The sequence below is a fragment of the Amphibalanus amphitrite genome, unplaced genomic scaffold (assembly GCF_019059575.1).
Source record: "Amphibalanus amphitrite isolate SeventyFive unplaced genomic scaffold, NRLGWU_Aamphi_draft 000902F_arrow, whole genome shotgun sequence".
In the NCBI taxonomy this organism is placed as follows: domain Eukaryota; kingdom Metazoa; phylum Arthropoda; class Thecostraca; order Balanomorpha; family Balanidae; genus Amphibalanus; species Amphibalanus amphitrite.
In genome coordinates this window covers 43357-63253 of record NW_024882396.1, presented here as the reverse complement: position 1 = coordinate 63253, position 19897 = coordinate 43357, and the positions used below count along the sequence as shown (strand labels likewise).

Below are 19897 nucleotides of genomic sequence, written 5' to 3'. Positions count from 1 at the left end.
CACAAGTCAGGAAGTCGTCGAGACAAAGCAGCAAAGTCGGAGATCATGCCGCCGGTGATCGCCGTCCGTTTCCGAGCCGTGTACTCTGTGAGAAGCCGCCCGCAGTGTGGTGGCCGACGACCGCGTCAGTGAGGTGACCGTACTCGAGCAGCTGTCCGCCCGCTGCTGACCGTACTGGAGCAGCTGTTCGCCCGCTGCTGACCGTACTCGAGCAGCTGTCCGCCCGCTGGTGACCGTACTCGAGCAGCTGTCCGCCCGCTGGTGACCGTACTCGAGCAGCTGTCCGCCCGCTGCTGACCGTACTCGAGCAGCTGTCCGCCCGCTGGTGACCGTACTCGAGCAGCTGTCCGCCCGCTGCTGACCGTACTGGAGCAGCTGTCCGCCCGCTGCTGACCGTACTCGAGCAGCTGTCCGCCCGCTGCTGACCGTACACCCGTGTAGCTGCGGTGGCCTGTCAATGCCTCCGCCCCGGTACCAGTCGCCGGTGACGGCGCCCTGCGCCTCCTGCGGCCGCCCATTCGTCGATGGACGGCGTCAGGAGCACGAGCGTATCTGCGCGCGACTGGCCGGCCGGCGGCGGAGCGTCTACGACTCTCAGCGGCACCGGCTGGCGGGCACCGAGCACGGGCCGCTCTACGCCAGAGCGCGGCACCTCCCGGCTCCGGTAGGTGGGCGACGGGCCGGCCGGCTAGCCAACGAGGTGCTGAGCGGGCCAGAGGGTAGTGTTTTCTTGGCTCGAGTTACGTGCGGCTTATAAGCCGCACTATAACTCGATGAACTATAGTTCATACGAGTTTCTCCTACATGAATAAGATGTTGTAGACCCATAGCGAAACTATTCCGAATTCATCTCACGCCCTATTTCGCTTGGTGTGGAGTCTACTCGTGTCTGTAAGTGTTCGGAATTGATGACGTATCGCAGATCGCTGTCGTGTCAATGTGATGTAGTACAGTGGGACTCGTCAGAGCTCGATCTTCATGGGCGCGATCCCGTCCTTCTGTCGTCAGCCGGTGAGGGAGAGCCGGTGGCGGCAGCGGCACGAGGAGCTGGTGACCGCCGTTCGCGCAGCGCGGCAGGCGCAGGCCCACCTAACGGCCGGCGGCCGGCCTCAGGACCTGCCGCCGCCGCCGCCGCCCTCAGACTATTCCGACTACGTCCAGTGTCCGCACTGCCAGCGGAAGTTCAATCAGACGGCAGTGGAACGGCACATACCGCGATGCCAGTTCTATGAGCACAATAAGCCGGGGCCGGCGGCGGCAGCACGGGACCGGAGCGCGGCACGGCCGACCCGTGGAGCTTCCTGGCAGGCCAAGCCGATACAAGGCCGATATAAACGAAAGAGTAACGGCTAAATGCTTTGAAGATTGGAATTAGAAAAATGCTCATTAATTCAGCCGTAAGACCTTTGTCTGACCACCCTTTGCTGCTTGCAATTTTCATGGCAATTGCATGGACCCTAAATATTATGTAATAGCATGAAGGGATTTGGAATCATGAAGGGATTTGGAAGTTGATTCATATAATACGCGACAGTTTCGTTTGTGATTTTCCAGTTCTCATACGGTGTGATTTTCTCGTAGTAGAAATTGTATAGGGCTAGGGCGATTTCTTTTTTATTTTTCATATTTTGCGTTGGTTTAGCAGTCAAATATGGTAAGGTGTATTTTTCATTGATAGCAAATCAGTTGGGCAAACTAGACCTTTGGAATCAAAATATGGAGGCATCAAAAGATTGATTCCTTGTGACCATATTTGGGCATAAATGCAGACCATTTCTAACTTACCAATCACATAAAAATAAGAGAGTGTTTCCAGAAGGAGCATGCCTGATCTTGAACAGAAATGCTGGAACTATCTCCTAAGCAAAATAATATTACTCCTATCATAACAATTTGAATTCTATAGGTAGTGAAAGGCAATCAAGGAATTGATTCACTTTAAACAGATAATCATAATATTGATTCCCTATCAGCTGGCTAATCATTATTTTGATTCACAGGTAATGTTAACAGATAGGCAACAATGACTTGCAAGAATACAGCATTTATCTTGCTATTATTCTCATTTAGTGGTATCCTCAGCACCACAACAGATACCTATAGCATTGTTGTACTTTACCTTCACTACATTTGATAACAATTCACAATTTTTAAATGTCAAGAATGCAAAAACTGAAGCAACAGGTAAAACCCATATAAATAATATAAAAGCACTACAACAATGATAATTAGGGGTTTAAAAATTTCATTTTGCCATTTTACACTAATACTGATTGTTTAGGATGTGATTCATGATACAAAAATAACATACAGCGTGATTTCCTCAAAACAGCTTTACGTGATGGACAGTGGCTCTGTCTTTTTCCCATTCACAAGGCCAAAGGGACAATTTCTTAGCTATGAGGTAACACTTTTTGCAAACCTACTACATTTTTCTACCTTTTTAAAGAAAAATCTCACCGTCATGGGCCTTTTTTCAACCGTAACGGTACATTTGAAGTAAAAGTGTACCCAAATGAATCAAAAAATTGATTCCATGCCCATATTTGGTCATGGCTCCTCCCACCAGAATCAAATTATTGATGCCTCCATATTTTGATTCCAAAAGTCTAGTTTGCCCAACTGAAATGGATTTACCTCCTCATAGCCGCCCAGTTCACTCACTTCAATTATCCCATCGTATTCAAGATGACTGATAAAATAAAGATTTACATCCGCTGGAATTGAGATTTGTAATATATGATTAATGAATGGCTTAAGCTATGTTAATGAAATATTGTGCAATAAATATGGTTCAATGCTGTCAACATTTCTTGCAACACTTCAATGTACTGTGTACATCTCATGCTCCTCCCATTTCCCAAGGCTTGGAACACCACTCCTCCCTTGCCGGTATTGGTAGAGATAGAGCAGACGTCACATGAAGGTTTTCCAACCAAGGAGAGGCGCCATACCCGGTGGTGCTTCTTTCGAGGAAAACCTAAACAAACCTAACCTAACCAGACCTAACCTAACCTAACCTACAACCTACAACCTACAAACCTACCCTACAACCTACAAACCTGCGCCTCTCCTCGGTTGGAAAACCTTCGTGTGACGTCTGAGCTCTACTAATGCCCCCTTGAGCTCATCTCTAGAGCTCACGAAATCACATCACCTTGACCTCATCCTGACAATTGCTCAAACATTTTGGTTTGTTTTTCAGTATTCCTGCTCATCAGGAGGTTTGGCTGAACAGCTATTTTAAGTTCTCTCGGAATGGCTCAATAGGCCTCCATTCTCGAGATAATAGCATCATTAGATGGCTGTTCCATTGCATCAATGGAGAAAATCCTCCTGCTTCTGGGTATGGCACTTGTTCTACATTCTTCTGAATCTGTTTTGAATAACAATTGAGTCATGAGTGTTCATGAGACTGTTAGTAATTCAGAACTTTCGTAGTTCAATGCATGAATGTATCGGGTCCGTATCAAAGCGTCCAAAACCGCAGCACCCAAAGTACGCAACATCCAAAACCGCAGCGTCCAAAGTACGCAACGTCCAAAATACGTCCAAAATCGGGTTTATAGGGGGCATTCACAAAGTCCAAAACCGAAACATCCAAAACCGCAACGTCCAAAAACGTATCATCCAAAAAACGCAACATCCAAAGCACGTAACCTCCAAAACCACAACGTCCAAGACCACGACATCCAAGGCACGCAACATCCAAAACCAACCTAACCTAACCTAACCTAACCTAACCTAACCTAACCTAACCTAACCTACTGATTTTTGCCTATCCCTAACCCAACCAAACCTAACCTAGCCTAACCTACTGATTTTTGCCTACTGGGGATAAGGAAACCCAACCTAACCTAACCTAACCTAACCTAACCTAACCTAACCTAACCTAACCTACTGATTTATGCCTACCGGGGATAAGGAAACCTAACCTAACCTAACCTAGCCTAACCTAACCTAACCTAACGGTTTTGGATGTTGCGTACTTTGGATGTTGCGTACTTTGGATGATGCGTCCTTGGATGTTGCGTTTTTGGATGATACGTTTTGGATGTTGCGGTTTTGGATGTTTCGGTTTTGGACGTTGTGAATGCTCCCTATATACCCGATTTTGGACGTATTTTGGACGTTGCGTACTTTGGACGCTGCGGTTTTGGATGATGCGTACTTTGGATGCTGCGGTTTTGGACGCTTTGATGGTCCCCCGCTTCTAACACATGTACAATTGTACAACATGCTAACAAAGTTACCTTTTGTCATTTTTAATACAAATAAGCTACTTTCACAGGATATAGGTACCTATTCATAGTCACTACCTACTCACTATGTGTTGGTTTTCTTTTTTCATTTGCACAAAACTATTATCATTCTAGTGTTAAGTGTTAATTTGCTTTTAACACTGACTTCCTGTGCTGGCAGCTGTGTGGTTGGCGACTGCTCCAGAGGCCCGGCGTACTCACAACACCAGCCATCTGTGGTGGCAGCTGCCAACGTGACCTGTCCTCAGCAGAACCAAATTTTTATGATGTGCTGGGTGTGACACCACGCTCCTCCTCCAAGCATATCAAGGCTGCCTATTTCCGTCTCTCCAAGAAGTACCATCCAGATCGGAAGAGCGGCAACGCCATCAAGTTCCAGCAGATCAGCGCCGCTTACGAGGTGCTGGGTAACCGGCACCGGCGGCGAGTGTACGACAGCGGCCGGCACCACGGGCACGGGCACCACGGCCACCAACGGGGCCCGGCGCGGCACGGTCCCGACTTCCACGCGCCGCCGGCCGGCCGCTCGGCCACTCCGCACACGGGCCGCTCGGCGCACTTCGACTATGACGCCTGGTCACAGGTGAGATCACTGTCAGATTTTGATGGTGTTAGTCCGTTTTCCCACGCTTTTTCTCTCTATTCCAATTCTTATTGGATGAGGAGTATCTAGTGTATCCCTCCCGAGTTTATCTTGCGAACTAGGTAACCGATCTGTTCCATTGACCCATATAACGGGAACCTTGATGATTGCCCTCCCCCATCTGCAACATACGCAGAGTTGTGCTAGACGTCCCGCCCTCCAGAGTCCAGCCGCATCTGATTGGCGCGTTCCTGGCGTCTTTAAACGCACTGCATGTGGCAGAAAGGCAGACTGTCGTGTTTTTTTCTTTTATTTTACTGGTGATAAAGTTGTGTCAATCACGGTGGCTATAAATAGTGTCAATGATGTTTCATGATTAAGATTTAAGGACCTTCGGTCGCAGCTAGTGGCAAACGGCGTTGTCAAGACTGCTCTGCCCAACGCATTACGCAGATAAGTGTTTGGTGCCTGAAGCATACAATAATGTCACACACATATAATGTCGGCAATGCAGATTCATAGCTTTATCCACAAAGCTCTCATCAGCTCTGAAATAAGTTTTGCTTTGTTTGACGGTTTATGGGAGATAGTTAGACGTTACACTACTACCTCGCATGACTTCATCATAAACTTGTACTCATCGCTTCATTCATCATTCCGACAAAAAGTAATACCGATTGGAGTTAGCCAAGTGACCAGTCTTGGCAGTCTTGGCAGACCATTTCACAATATTTGTACGTCCCTCTTGGCTGCAGTTCAGGGCTCCTCAAGCATTCGTTTAATCTTCTTTGCATTCCTTTGCGTCCTTTGCGGAATTCCAAGTAGGGTGCGTGGCTTTTATGCTGTGAAGAATTGTGCGTTTTCTCAATAAGGTATGGCCCACTCCTGTTTGTCGCTTTCATTTGCGATTGACTTTTTTCCTGTTGAATTTGTGGGGCGTAAACCAAGTGAGTGAAGCTGCGTCTTCTCTCGCTGTGATGCACCTGCCGGGCTCTGCGACGTCATGTCGGCACACACCTGTATGACGTCACACGCTAACTGCCCGAAAGGGCGCGGTCCCACGATCGAGTCAATCTCAATATGGCGTCGGCCATTTGAGCAGGGGTGCGCTGGTCGAGTCTGGACCGGTCTCGGGCGTCGCAGTTCCACCAGGCGGCATGGTGATGTTGGGATATTGCAGCGCGGCGGCAAGTTTGTGAGAGTTGAGAAGCTTCTCGGTCTGTCGGGCGAGCTGACTCCTTTTATTGGCGCGCCGCCAAGACAGGTCACGCTGTTTCCGGGTCCGCTGGGTGGGCAGTGGCTGCGCGGCCGGCTTGCGGCGGTAGCTGCGGCGGTGGTGGCAGCGGCGACGCTGTGGTCCGCCAGCAGCTCTCTGCCGCACCAGAGGCGTCGGCGGCGGCGGCGCCGCCTCACGGCCGGCGGCCTGCTCACGCGGCGGCCCGGTCGCCCCGGCCGGCCGCTGCGGCGCCTGCCCAGCGGTCCCAGAAGCCGGCGCGGCGCGCGATGGACGGCCACGCGACGGACGGCCACGCGACGGACGGCCACGCGACGGACGGCCACGCGACGGACGTGATCTCTGCACGGCGGCCAGCAGCTGAGGTTCGAGGAGCTTGGCGATCCGCTGGGCGAGCTGCTCAATTCCTGGAGACGTATCAGCACTGTCCCTGCAAAAGACACTTATTCGAACCGGGCATGTGCACTGTGCAGAGATACCCACGGGACAGCCCACTGGCTAGCATAGGCACAGTACGTTGTCAAGGTTGTAGTTACGATGTCTAGTATCATATCCGTTTTGCAATGGTTTTCGTTAATGAACAATGAAATGACATTCATCCATGTTCGCAACAAATCATGAAAGTAGAAAGTATAAATGAAAGTGATTTGCAAAATATCCTTACGTCGCCCATTGCAATAAAACGGCAGATGCTCCCTTGCAAATGAAATCATGTAGCTAATATAGCAGCAAGCCATGCGCTGTTTTCCTTTGGGCGTGCATCATCGCTGCCCTGTGAAAATGACTGACTTCTGACCGCGTTCGGCAGGCCCACTACCAGGAGCTGCGCTCGCGGGAGACCAAGTCGCGCGAGGAGTACGCCATGGCCGCCGAGAAGCAGCGCGACCGCCGCGAGGAGCGTGTGCGCGGCTTCGTCGTGTGCGCCGCCATCCTGGCCATGGCCGCGTATGTGGGTCTGCTGACGGACGACGGGCTGGCGCGCGGCGGCGCTTCCCCGGCCCGGCCGCCGCCGCCGCCGCCGCCCTGACACCCGAGTCAGTAGATAGCTGGTCTAGCCACGGGGAATAAGTCGCCTTTTGACGGACTTTAGACGCACCGCGGTAAGTGCGCCGGGTAATTTCTGTTATTGTTGACTGACTCGGTGTTTTGGGTGGACTACGCGAGTGACCGCCGGTACTAAAGATGGCGATCGTGAAGCGCAAAAGCGGGGTGGCTGAGCATATAGCTGTGGGACTGAGCTTGTGGCTGTGGCACCGTGCGACGTGCAAATGTGCAAAAAACAAGCCGGCGAGTTACCCAGCCCTACCGCCTGTCATAACCGACAGAATTAGTAACTTTGTCCCCCATCAAATAATGTCAAAGAAGTACTTATGGGAAGGATGTCCGACAACTGATAGTGATCGCATTGCTATCCGCATATCGGACATTTACCTGTAACAGGACGTATGAGACGTTTGTTCCTGCCCTTCGACCGGGCTGACGCTAGATAACTACCTGACGAGTAGCGCGATACGACTGATGAATATGAGCTGATCCCTACTGGACGAGGAAGCTAGCGGCACACTCTTGCCATGTAAATCATGCCCGCGTGTAACCTGGTGCAATAGAGAATACAAGAATGATACTATCGCAACAGCACTTGCAGCACTCGCCTGGCGTTTCCGTCATATATTGACATGCTGCATCTACCATTCATCGGTATAACACTCGGGCAAATATCGATATCAGTCGTGCGACGGCGGAGCCCCACACCATGCGTGCGTGCCGCTGTCACTCAATATAAGTGTGATCACATGTTGCAAATAGCGCAATAGGAAATCCAGCCGATCCATGCGGTCCCCCGCCACACCAAAGCTGCCTGACGGCGGCTCAGTACCGCGGCAGAGGCATGCCTCCGGGCACGTACGGGTACGGCATAGCCGGCGGGGCCGGCATGTACGCCGGGCCGGCCGGGTATGGGCCGGGAGCGCTGCTGGCCGGGTAGGGCACGCCGCCGCCGTACGGCGCCGCCGGACTGGCCGGGTATGGCGTCGGCACCGAGCTGGGTGGGTAGGGCACCGAGCTCGGCGGCGGTCGGTACCGCCCGCTGGCGCCGCCGCCGCCCCCAGAGGACGCCGCAGACGGCAGCAGCTCCTTCAGCTTGTCCACTTTGACGCGACGCGCGATGGCCGTCTGCCGCTTGGGCAGGTAGAGCTCCAGAAAGTTATCGATGGACATTTCGCCACGGAGCATCGATTGCACCAGGTTCTGTCGGAGCAGGTGGGTGGCGGTCAGTCCCGTCAGCGAGCCGTCAGTTCCGTCAGCGAGCAGCCAATTATGCTAGTCTGACACAGAACGGCGGTCTGTCTGTCTCCGGCCTGTCTTTCTATCCAGTCACCAATTTGTGTGTCCTCGGTCTGTCTGTCCGTCTGTCTGTATGCGTCTCCAGTCCGTCTGTTCACGGCTGTCTCCTTTTTGCTCATCACCTCAGACTCCTCGGCCTGAGCGGCGGCCGTCTGCCAGTCTGTCCGCGACTGTCTCTCACCTCAGACTCCTTGGCCTGAGTGGCGGCCGTCTGCCAGTCTGTATGTCTGCCAGTCTGTCCGCGACTGTCTCTCACCTCAGACTCCTTGGCCTGAGCGGCGGCCATCAGCCAGTCTGTCTGTATGTCTTTCTATGTGTCTCCGGTCTACCCGTCCGCGACTGTCTCTCACCTCGGACTCCTAGGCCCGAGCGGCGGCCGTCTGCCAGTCTGTATGTCTATCTGTCTGTCCTCGACTGTCTCTCACCTCGGACTCCTCCTCGGCCTGAGCGGCGGCCGTCTGCAGCAGCGCCAGCGTCGTGTCCAGTGGCTGGTCCACCACTGCCGGACAGGGATAAACAATCATCATACCCACTACACCATTAACGGCTGGTCAACCACTGCCAGAGAGGGACAGACAATCATCGTAACGTTACAGCAGCGGCCAGTCAAATTGGGCGAGTGGGACGGACTGGCCCAATGGTCATAATCACTGGTCAGATGTCACTCAGGCTGGTAAGGATCTGAACAGTTGGCTTCAGTTTCAGAAGTACATCCAAACATTCAAACCAAATCAAAAACAAAAACCAAGCTGAAAAGGTGATGACAGTACACAGGTAAAAACAATGCATGGTGAACAAGCCTGTCACTCAAACTTGACTGACCATTGAGATTGTCTCGTTTCTCTCGGATCTGCTGCTCCTGGCTCTCGGCTTCCTCTAGCTGCTGACGCACAAGGCTCTTGAGCTCCATGATACGTGGCTGGCGTGACAGGTTGTACTCAGCCAACGACTTGTTGCCAGCCACTGCAAAGTCACGCTTGTTGCGCAATGCCTGGATCTGAAGCATGTACATTAAACGGAGTTAGGAATATTTTCTTAAATTTTGCAATGACTTTGGCAAGCAGCTGCTATGAATGGTAGGTAATTACAGAATAGAAAAATGCTGCTGAGTTTATGTACCACCAATGGAGTGCTTTAAATTACACTTCCATAAAAATGGACTACATTGGCTGAATATCTAAAATTAATTGCGTAGGTGTTCAGGAAATAGTTTAAAAACCTTCAAAAATCAACAAAGCATTTAATGCTATTAGTAGCCTGGCGTCACACGAAGATGCCAGATGTCGACGGTTGAGAAATTCCCTAGATATCTAGAGATATTCCTCGGAACGCTGTGTACGCTAGTTCGTCATCATCATCATCATGTATTCTTATGTTCGTCCACATTCGATGGCTTTTCGGAACAAGTGTCAGGTTTACATAAAACCAGGTACCTATTAAAAGTAAAATATGCAGCATAAAAGTAAGATTGCACCCTACACTAAAAATATTAAAATACACATGAAACACGCCTAAAAGTTATCAACACCATTTAAAAAAGTATCAGTGTCCTATTTAGGTGGAGGTCGTCAGCCACTTTCTCGCCCTTCTCCGACAGACTCTGGCAGAGCGGGACTCTCTCACTTCCGCAGGAGCGCGGTTCCAGAGTGAGACAGCACGACAAAAGAACGACTTCCGTGCGTGTTCACTGCGCACTCGAGGGATCTGCAGCGAGCCGGCTAGAGAGCCCCTCGTGTCCCTGGTGGAGACGTCACTGCGGTGTGCGATTTGGGCCGTGAGGCCGGTTGGCGCTTGGTCGTTATTGAGCAAGTAGTGCATTTGCGATGCGTCGCGCTCGGCCACAAGGTTGTCGAGTGACGGCCACTCCAGTTTCGCTAACAACGGCGTGACATGGTCGCGTCTCCTCGCCCCCTTCACCACCTGCGCACAGTGGTTTACCACTTTCTGTAGCCGATGGCGCTGGGTGGCGTTGCAACCAGCCCATACAGTAGAGCAGTAGGCGAGATGTGGAAAGATGAGCATTTCTACAATCATTTTCTTTACAGACTCCGGCAATTTGCCAGCCATTTTTGATAGGCCTCCGAGTGTGGCATAGCAGCGTCTGACTGTGCCAGACACATGCTTCTCAAAAGTCAGCCCTGCGTCTACATCCATCCCCAGCACTTTCACCGTTGAAGACGGTCTGATTGAAGCATCGCCAAGTTGAACAGAAAATTCAGAGGTTAACAACCTCCTGTTTGACTTGATAAGAATAAGATCCGTTTTAGTGGGGTTAATTTTTAGACTGTTTTCGTTAAACCAACTGTGCGCGGTGGCTACGGTGCGCTCAACACTCGCTTTCAGTTGAGACAGATCGTCGGGTCTACTCCGGTGCAAAAACTGGACATCATCGGCGTACATGACTATTTTGGACTCCTCTGTGTCTATGTAGGACACTAAATCGTTTGTAAAAATTAAAAATAACACTGGGCCGATCAGGGACCCCTGCACCACGCCATGCGTAATGGGCAGCGTGTCACCTGTACCACCTCTCACAGCCTGTCTGCGCCCGCCGAGCCAGTTCACAAACCAGTGGGTATCAATCCCGTACCAGCCGAGCTTCTCCAGGAGCCGGGGATGCCGAACGCTGTCGAACGCCTTGGACGTATCGGCCGTGGTAAGGCAGCCAATGAGTCCACGGTCCATCCCGTCCATTAAATACCCAACAGCGTCCAGCATCGCCGACTCCGTGGATCGGCCCGGCCGGAACCCATGCTGTTCATCGCAGAGTATGTTGTGTGACAGTAGATACGACATCAGTTGGAGACAGACAACACTCTCTACCAGCTTCGCGACAGTCGGCAAAATTGATACGGGCCGGTAATTGCTGGGGTCTGCTGTACTCCCTGCTTTATGGATGGGAGAAACTGTTGCGATTTTCCACGACACTGGCAGCTCTCCCGACACAATGGAAGAGTTCACGACACTAAGTAAATGCGGCCCAGTCACTTCAAATGTCATGCGCAGCATCTCAATGGTAATCCCATCATCCCCGCTCGCCCTCGAGGTCGACATTCGCTGGAGCGCTGCTGACAGCTCCGGTAGAGTTGCCGGTCGCACCTTGAACGCACCGCTCACCACGCGGGAGGGGCGCGGGGGCAGTCGGTCCGCCCCATTCCGAGTCTGCTCCAATGCGTTCGCCACTCGAGCCCCCACCGTAGCGAAGTGCGCGTTGAGCTTCTCAGCCCACTGACTGCCACGTTCACACGTGTCGGTGCGGTGTGCGCCTCCCCTCGGTGCGATCAGATACCGCCTGATGTCAGTCCATGTTGTCCGCCTCGCGTGACGGTAGGATGACAGAAAGAACGACGATCTGGCCTGACACTGCGCACTCTTCACCCGGTTGCGGCACACGGTGCAATAGTTACTGTCCGATTACCAAAGTTAAGGTCTCAAACGAATCCTCGATTCACGGACTACCTTCACCGAGGTTCACGACCTCCAAGGTCATGACCTAGGTCAACTTCAAGGTCAAATGACAGAAAACGCCCTACACACCAAAGTCACCGACCGATTACCAAAGCTAAGGTCTCAAACGATTCCCCGATTCACGGACTACCTTCGCCAAGGTTCGTGACCTCCAAGGTCATGACCTTCCAGGTTAATATCAAGGTCAAACGACGGAAACCGCTCTGCACGCCAAAGTTAGCGACCGATTTCCAAAGGTAAGGTGTCAAACGATTCCCCGATTCACGGACTACATTCACCGAGGTTTTGACCCTCAAAGTCATGACCTTCCAGGTCAACACCAAGGTCAAATCACAGAAAGCGCCCTACACGCCTAAGTTACCGACCGATTACCAAAGTTAAGGTCTCAAACGGTCTCAAACGATTCCCCGATTCACGGACTACCTCCACCGAGGTTCATGACCTCCAAGGTCATGACCTTCCAGGTCAACATAAAGGTCAACCGACGGAAACCGCTCTGCACGCCAAAGTTAGCGACCGATATCCAATGTTAAGGACTCAAACGATTCCCCAAGTCACGGACTACCTTCAGCTCCTCCGGGTCCTCCTCCAGCTCCTCCTTGTCCTCCAGCTCCTCCTGGTCCTCCTCCCCCTCCGGGTCCTCCTCCAGCTCCTCCTTGTCCTCCAGCTCCTCCTGGTCCTCCTCCCCCTCCGGGTCCTCCTCCAGCTCCTCCGGGTCCTCCTCCAGCTCCTCCGGGTCCTCCTCCAGCTCCTCCTTGTCCTCCAGCTTCTCCTGGTCCTCCTCCAGCTCCTCCGGGTCCTCCTCCAGCTCCTCCTGGTCCTCCTCCAGCTCCTCCGGGCCCTCCTCCAGCTCCTCCTTGTCCTCCAGCTCCTCTTGGTCCTCCTCCTGCTCCTCCGGGCCCTCCTCCAGCTCCTCCTTGTCCTCCAGCTCCTCCTAGTCCTCCTCCAGCTCCTCCGGGTCCTCCTCCAGCTCCTCCGGGTCCTCCTCCAGCTCCTCCAGGTCCTCCTCCAGCTCCTCCTTGTCCTCCAGCTCCTCTGGGTCCTCCTCCAGCTCCTCCGGGTCCTCCTCCAGCTCCTCCGGGTCCTCCTCCAGCTCTTCCGGGTCCTCCTCCAGCTCCTCCTGGTCCTCCTCCAGCTCCTCCGGGTCCTCCTCCAGCTCCTCCGGCTCCAACATTTCCCAGGAGCATCCGCCCACGGTTATACTTCCTCTTGCCTCGAAAAAGACTCTCGTCTATTTCGACGATGTCACCTGGGCCTCCCATAGGACCGGCCACGTCCAGTGCCGTCACGAACAGTTCGCGAACGTAATGCCGCCAGTCGATGATAGCGACTCTCGATATCGGCATCACTTGGCGAGAGTAGTGGGCCGTTTGGGTGACAGACATGCCGTTCGCCATCGCATATGTACAGCCCACCGCTAAAGTAATGTAGGGTTTTACCAATCTCAACGGTTGGCTTTGACTGGCGATTGTTTAATGCGGAGTGATCGAAAAGAAGATGTCAATAGCTAAAGTTGCAGCTGCAAGGGTGACGATACATATAAGCTACATTCAAAGTTTCATTGTAGTCTGGCTATTCGTTCCTAAGCTTCAGAAGCAGAACATACCCATGACTGAAAGCCCACATTACTTCTGCTGTGGACTGTACATTATCCACAACACCGCCCGTTTGGACAGTTTTACGTTCGGCCTGCCGGCCGCATCCAGGGAGGCGAACCAAGTGCCATGGTGAGCGGCTGGGTTCACTGCCCTCATGCCGTGCAATTGAGACAGCTGTTTTCGACATTTTACGCACCTGAACCGAGGCTTTGGCCCATTTCGAAAGTGCCGTATCGCGGTGGTGACCCTTCCGTCAAACTGTGGCAGATTTGGGTTGAAGTTCAGCTCTCCACATATCCCCCAGAAGTCCTGAATGAGCCGCTGCGGTCGGGCCGGATCTCGAGGAACAGGTTGAGGAGCTGGAATGAGTCCTGCCCATCTGCAAAAGTCTATGGCATCATCCTCACTAGAAATATCCCGGATGAACTGGAACATGTCGGGATCGGCCATACCCGCTACCCAGCGCGCAACTTGCACGCAACTAAGGAATGAGTCGGAGCGCGCGCCGGCTGGCGCCAAATAAAAGGCGCGCCATAAAACACGTGATTTAAACCGCTCCGCCTACCTCCTTTTTACTAGGTACCGCATATGTACACTTTATGTACAGGCTGGGGCATGATCGCCGCTCGTTTCGCTCGTATGTGACTTAAAATCAGCAAAGTCCCCCCCCCCCTTCTACAAGTTTTGTGATCCTGATCAATATTTAGAGTACTTTGGGAGTTAAAAGTTTTCGCGAAAAAAAAGGTTTTTGACATAACTTTGGGAATCGTTTGAGACCTTAACTTTGGTAATCGGTCGCTAACTTTGCCGTGCAGAGCGGTTCCCGTCGTTTGACCTTGTTGTTGACCTGAAAGGTCATGACCTTGGAGGTCAAGAACATCAGTGAAGGTAGTCCGTTAATCGGGAATTCGTTGGAGACCTTACCTTTGGGAATCGTTCGCTACCTTTGGCTTGCAGAGCGTTTTCCGTCGTTTGGCCTTGATGTTGACCTGGAAGGTCATGACTCTGGAGGTCACGGATCTTGGTGAAGGTATTCTGTGAATCGGGGATTCGTTTGAGACCTTAACTTTGGTAATCGGGCGGTAACTTTGGCGTGTAGGGCGCTTTCTGTCATTTGACCTTGGTAATGACCTGGAAGGTCATGACCTTTGAGGTCATGAATGTTGGAGGAGGTAGTTCGTGAACTGTGGAATCGTTTGAGACCTTAACTTTAGTAATCGGTCGCTAGCTTTGTCGTGCAGAGCGGTTTCCGTTGTTTGACCTTGATGTTGACCTAGAAGGTCATGACCTTGGAGGTCATGAACCTCGGTGGAGGTAGTCCGTGAATCGGGGAATCGTTTGACACCTTAACTTTGGAAATCGGTCGCTAACTTCAGCGTGCAGAGCAGTTCCCGTCGTTTGACCTTGATATTGACCTGGAAGTTCATGACCTTGGAGGTCACGAACCTTGGCGAAGGTAGTCCGTGAATCGGGGAATCGTTTGAGACCTTAGCTTTATTGATCGCTTGGTAACTTTAGCGTGTAGGGCGTTTTCTGTCATTTGACCTTGAAGTTGACATGGGAGGTCATGACCTTTAAGGTCATGAACCTCAGTGAAGGTAGTCCGTGACGTGGGAAATCGTTTGAGTCCTTAACTTTGGATATCAGTCGCTAACTTTGGCATGCAGAGCGGTTTCCGTCGGTTGACCTTTATGTTGACCTGGAAGGTCATGACCTTGGAGGTCATGAACCTCAGTGAAGGTAGTCCGTGAATTGGGGAATTGTTTGAGACCTTAACATTGGTAATAGGACGACGGACAGTAACTTTAGTATACACAGCGTTCCGAGGAATATCTCTAGATATCTAGGGAATTTCTCAACCGTTGACATCTGGTATCTTCATGTGACGCCAGGCTTACTAATACCCATTTAATTAAGATGTGCAATTCATACTCACAGCTCCAGCATCATTTATCTTGTCATTTAGCTTGTCATCTTCATTAAGAAGCTGTTTGAGCTCATCCGTGCTCAGCGAATGTAGGTTGAGTGAGCTCAGCACTGACTGGATCGCCGACTCCACCTCACTTGGGGCGGAGTACATGTTCGCTGCACGGACAAAAAATATATTTAACATTTAATTACAAATTGATAAATGATGATGAGAATTTCGTCCAGAAAATGTTAATTAAATATCAATTTAGTTTAGCCCTTACCTTATGACTCAGACTGAATCGCGAACGTCACAGATGCGTCATTACCATGAAGAAAGAAATATCAGTCCCACGCACAAGGGGGAAAAGCTCAAATTATTGAGCGCTCAAAATATTGAGCGTGTGACGTCAGAGGCTCCCATAGGCGTAATGCTGAGGGCTCAAAAAATTGAGCCGTTTCAGGAACACGTTTTGCAAAAGCAACTCGCAACACCTAGGGAGAAATGGCAACACCCTAGGAGAATCACTAATGGTGCAAAACAGATTAGGCTTTCATATTTTTCACTGCTCAAGCTTCAATGATTGGGGGAACACCAATTTCTAGGTCGAAATCTTACGGCATACCAGGATGCCTTAAAAACAGGCCAATACTTATGTCGAAATAAAAGTTATTTTTTGTCCATTCACGTTTTTTACTAGGGTTCTGTTGGAAAGAGCATTTTTCATACTACCCAAAATGATTGCGACTCAATTTCACATTACCCATATCGGAGAATATTTTTCATTTGGCGGCGCCGTTTGTTTATTTCCAGGCCCATGTCGTCCCCTATCTCTCTGCGTGTCCACTAACACGAATGACGTCACGCATGTGGGCGGAGCTATGGGCGGAGCCTAACGCACGCGGCAGTCCAAGCCGCCATATTTGAATTTATATTTTAATAGAATCTTGCCGATATTTTGGGTGAAGTCAATTTATATGGATAGCTTGGTGACAGTTTAGCTATACGAATAATAATTTATTATGGATGTGCGTATATTCAGCTTGGAATTGCAATTAAAGTTCCGCACCGCATAGATTCGAACTCGGGACCTTTGGAATACTGCGCGGGCACGCTAACCACTACACTACCGCGACCGCGCGGCGGCCGGCGGCAGGGAGGCTGCGGAGACATGGGGGGACATTTTACGCTTTTGTGAAAAAAGCAAAAGATTTAGCGAAAAACACGTAATAGATAACTTGCAGAAAATTGTCTGCTCTTTCAGATAAGATACTTAGGTTTGATATATCTTGTGCAGACTTCATTCTACAGTGCTTCGAAAATCGCTCATTTATATGGGGATTGAACGGGGCTTCGAGACTTGACTCCAAATGACGTCACGAGCTGACGTCACGAAAAGGTAGAATCGCCGGACGACCCTACCTGGTATATAGGGCCTTGGTTTATTTCGTCGCGACGTCTCCGGTCGCGTGGTTGTCGTCGTCCTTGTGTTGAAGGTAAGTTTTTATCGTTTTAGTTATACTTAGATGTTAAAAGGTACACTGAAAAGTTTGAATATGCTGTGATGTTAAATTTGGAAACACGTAAACGTCAATCAATTCACGTTTTCCTCGATTTGCGTGCAGATAAGTAACTGTCGACGAAAGTGGCGCCATCCGATATGATGTTTTGAGGGAAAGAGACACAACATATTTACGTGAAAATTTTTGTTTTTTAGTGGTCTAAGTGCTTCAAAGAGGCTGTGAATGTTTTCTTCACACAATTTTTCATTAGTTATGATGAGGTAAAAGGTAGTTTCAGTCTTAACTTTCATATAATTGACATTAAAACATATGATAGTCCACTGCTATCAGTGATTGAGTACCTTGATATTTGGCATTTCTTATTAATTTGAATGTATTCTCTATCCATATGTCCTGATAGTAAGTGACAATACTCTGCCAATATGTTTCCATAGTTTTCACATTCATTTTCCAGTCCTTTACATAACATCACAATTTATAATCAACAAAACTCAACTCCTTCGTTACTTCACAACACTGACAGCATGACAGACTGACAGTCAACTATTGTGTGTGTGAATGCTGAAACAGGATAGCCACTTTGCTGACTGGCTCATTTGAAATAAGATAAAAATGATCCCTTATATCATTTCCATCTGGAGGATCAGAGTCAACGGAAAAGGATGGCCACTTTCAAGCCTCAAGGTCTAGGCTGCCAGACGCCAGTCGGCAGTCACCACCAAATTTATAATAGATTAATTCATTATTATACTTTGAGACCCTTAGGTCACTGGATCGGCATCACATTTTCAGTTTCAATATAGTAAAGGTTTTTATTTGTATGATGTGGAATATTGTCCCGAATCAGAATTTAATTATCCCTAGGTACCTGGTAGAGGTTTCAGATTTAATGCTCATTGTTGGTGTGCAGTCAGGATTTTTTGACAGGTCCAGATAGGGAATTCTGAGCAATTTTATAGTAAAGTGGTCTCCTTATAATCACCACACATTTTATCAAAAGCATTTGCAGAATTCATTCAAGGAAGAATTTTATCAATGTTTCACCCATTTCTTAGACGACCTAGGCTGCATCTTTTTTTAGTTCCTGTTGTATGACATATTTTCCATTTTGTTCCACTGCATAAAGAAAAAAATCGTTTGAGATCACCAAACAGCTTTTCTTTTTCTGGCAGGTCTGCACAACCAAGTGGTCGCTGGCGAGGACGTCGGCCGTCCATGTGGGTAAGGTCATCTGCTCAGCCTTTGTGGAGATCAGCAAGACGTCACCAAGATGAAGACTTCGCTGGCGCAGAAGCCGCTGACCCGTGTCCGATCGGGCAGGTCATGCTCGACGGCACGAGCCACAACTTGAACGACTCGGTGACATCAACAACATGGTGGAGCAGGTAAATGAGTTTGGCGACGTGTTGTGCGACTGCAAGAAGGGTTGTCTGCGTGTTCTGGCCGGCGGAGCGGCGACGCTGCGCAGTCTGTGCTGGTGGTGAGCAGCTGGCCGTGGTGACCGCGCGCGCCCACATGCGCCGACAACCTGTGCGGCTTCGACGGCCCCGGGACAGCCCGATGCCGCCCACTATGCGACGCCGACCGCGCACTGTCCGCACGGCCACATGGAGGTGTGCCCGCGCCTTTTGCCCGCACGCCGCTACCTCGCAGCTGGTCTGCAACCACGCCGTCGCCGCCTGTAGCCCGATAACAAAACGGCTGTCTGATAATGCCGCGTGTTCATTGTGATATTGCTACTGTGATGGTTGCTACTGCTGGTCTGAGACTCGATGTTTCCATTCGTCTTTTACATGTTAAGGATTTGATAATGATAAGCTTAGTCCGAGCTTAGGTCGTTTATATCATTTGTTATATGGCACATTTTGGATCAAAGCAGTACGACACTGCCTCCTGCTTTTGTGATGTATGCTGGCAAGACGCAGGTTCCGGTCGCAGGTCACCCGGTTCCAATGTGGTCGGGCTGGCATGCGATAATGTGATGTTGTTTTGCTCGTCTCTGTGTTCCACACTTGATGATGTTTGTGAATCTAACCCACATTGTATAGTATTTTTGTTTGTTTGCGGCCGATGGCCTTGTAAGTTGTAACCGTGGCAATACAGTTTTTCCTGTATAATTCTCCAATATTCAAGCGTGGGTGGATATCTTTCTGTAATCACGTATTCCCTTCTCCCAGTACAGTCAGAAAATATCAATACAGTATTCATACGGATTATTCAAGTCCTTTATAATTATTTGAGGTGTGCCGAATCCGAAAGGCGACCGATAAAACTACTAGCGGAAAATGTGACATGATGCCATGGGTTTGTGAAAAGTTTAGGTACCACGTAGCATTCAACTTCCTGCATATCTGTTTCAACTCAGTTTAACGTATTTCAGCGAACATAACATCAAAAATGGCAGCCAGTACCGGCTTCACCTGTCACGGAGAAGGCTCAATAAATTGAGTGTAGATGCTGGCCGGCACTCAATTTTTTGAGCGCCAGCTGACTGTCGTCTGTCGTGGCGCTCAATTTATTGAGTATCGCGGTCCCGAACGACAAGTGGCGCTCAAAAAGTTGAGCGCCTTTAGGGCATTCTCTTTCCAAAAACACCGATATAAATTATCACGGCGAGTGTTCGAGAAGAAACCTTGTTGCTCCCTCTTGCCATTGATACCTTATTTGGATACGATATTTGCCGTAGTGTGACGCTAGAGGCATTGTAAAATACCATCGTTTCGCCTATTCCTTCATAATGGGGCCCGCTCAATTTTTTGAGCGCTCAATTTTTTGAGCTTTTCCCCCTTGTGCGTGGGACTGATATAGGCACATCAATGCGAATCAACTCGTGTTGCATTAAAATCCTTATTTTTTTCTGGAAAATAAACAATGGAAACTGCAAGTTAGACTTATTATGGATGAAAAAGCGAACCACACGACCATAAATACAGAGGAACCAACAAAACGTTTCAAGGTCGCGTTTCCAGCTACGTTT

At 50.1% G+C, this 19897-nt stretch overlaps 2 protein-coding genes across 6 annotated transcripts; one reads left to right on the top strand and one right to left on the bottom strand.

The window, feature by feature from the left end:
• The first annotated feature begins 45 nt into the window (after positions 1-45).
• On the top strand, positions 46-7708 carry LOC122367882 (dnaJ homolog subfamily C member 30, mitochondrial-like). The gene is made up of 6 exons (XM_043341409.1): positions 46-87; positions 479-664; positions 1009-1073; positions 1555-1564; positions 4423-4845; positions 6888-7708. The coding sequence occupies exons 1-6, from the start codon at positions 46-48 to the stop codon at positions 7104-7106; spliced, it is 945 nt and encodes a 314-aa protein (XP_043197344.1). The 3' UTR covers positions 7107-7708.
• Positions 7709-7732: 24 nt separating this feature from the next.
• Positions 7733-19885, bottom strand: LOC122367870 (vacuolar protein sorting-associated protein 37B-like). Of its 5 annotated transcripts, none has more exons than XM_043341374.1 (5): positions 19869-19885; positions 15425-15573; positions 9245-9419; positions 8848-8921; positions 7733-8326 (listed from the first exon to the last, which is right to left on the bottom strand). In XM_043341374.1, exons 2-5 carry the CDS (start codon positions 15566-15568, stop codon positions 7949-7951), a joined length of 771 nt encoding a protein of 256 aa, XP_043197309.1. In that variant the 5' UTR covers positions 15569-15573; positions 19869-19885; the 3' UTR covers positions 7733-7948. The 5 variants fall into 5 exon arrangements, with proteins under 5 accessions (XP_043197309.1, XP_043197308.1, XP_043197307.1 ...); XM_043341373.1 differs by having other exon boundaries at positions 19864-19884; XM_043341372.1 differs by lacking the exon at positions 19869-19885 and adding an exon at positions 16161-16248.
• Between the last annotated feature and the right edge of the window lie 12 nt (positions 19886-19897).

Coding starts and splice junctions, on each gene's coding strand:
- LOC122367882 (XM_043341409.1), top strand. CDS start 46: ATGCCGCCGGTGATCGCCGTCCGTTTCCGAGCCGTGTACTCT. Junction 88..478: donor GTTTCCGAGCCGTGTACTCT/GTGAGAAGCCGC, acceptor CCCCGGTACCAG/TCGCCGGTGACGGCGCCCTG. Junction 4,846..6,887: donor ACTATGACGCCTGGTCACAG/GTGAGATCACTG, acceptor CGCGTTCGGCAG/GCCCACTACCAGGAGCTGCG.
- LOC122367870 (XM_043341372.1), bottom strand. Junction 9,420..15,424: donor AGATAAATGATGCTGGAGCT/GTGAGTATGAAT, acceptor TACATGCTTCAG/ATCCAGGCATTGCGCAACAA. Junction 8,922..9,244: donor GAAACGAGACAATCTCAATG/GTCAGTCAAGTT, acceptor CCTGTCCGGCAG/TGGTGGACCAGCCACTGGAC.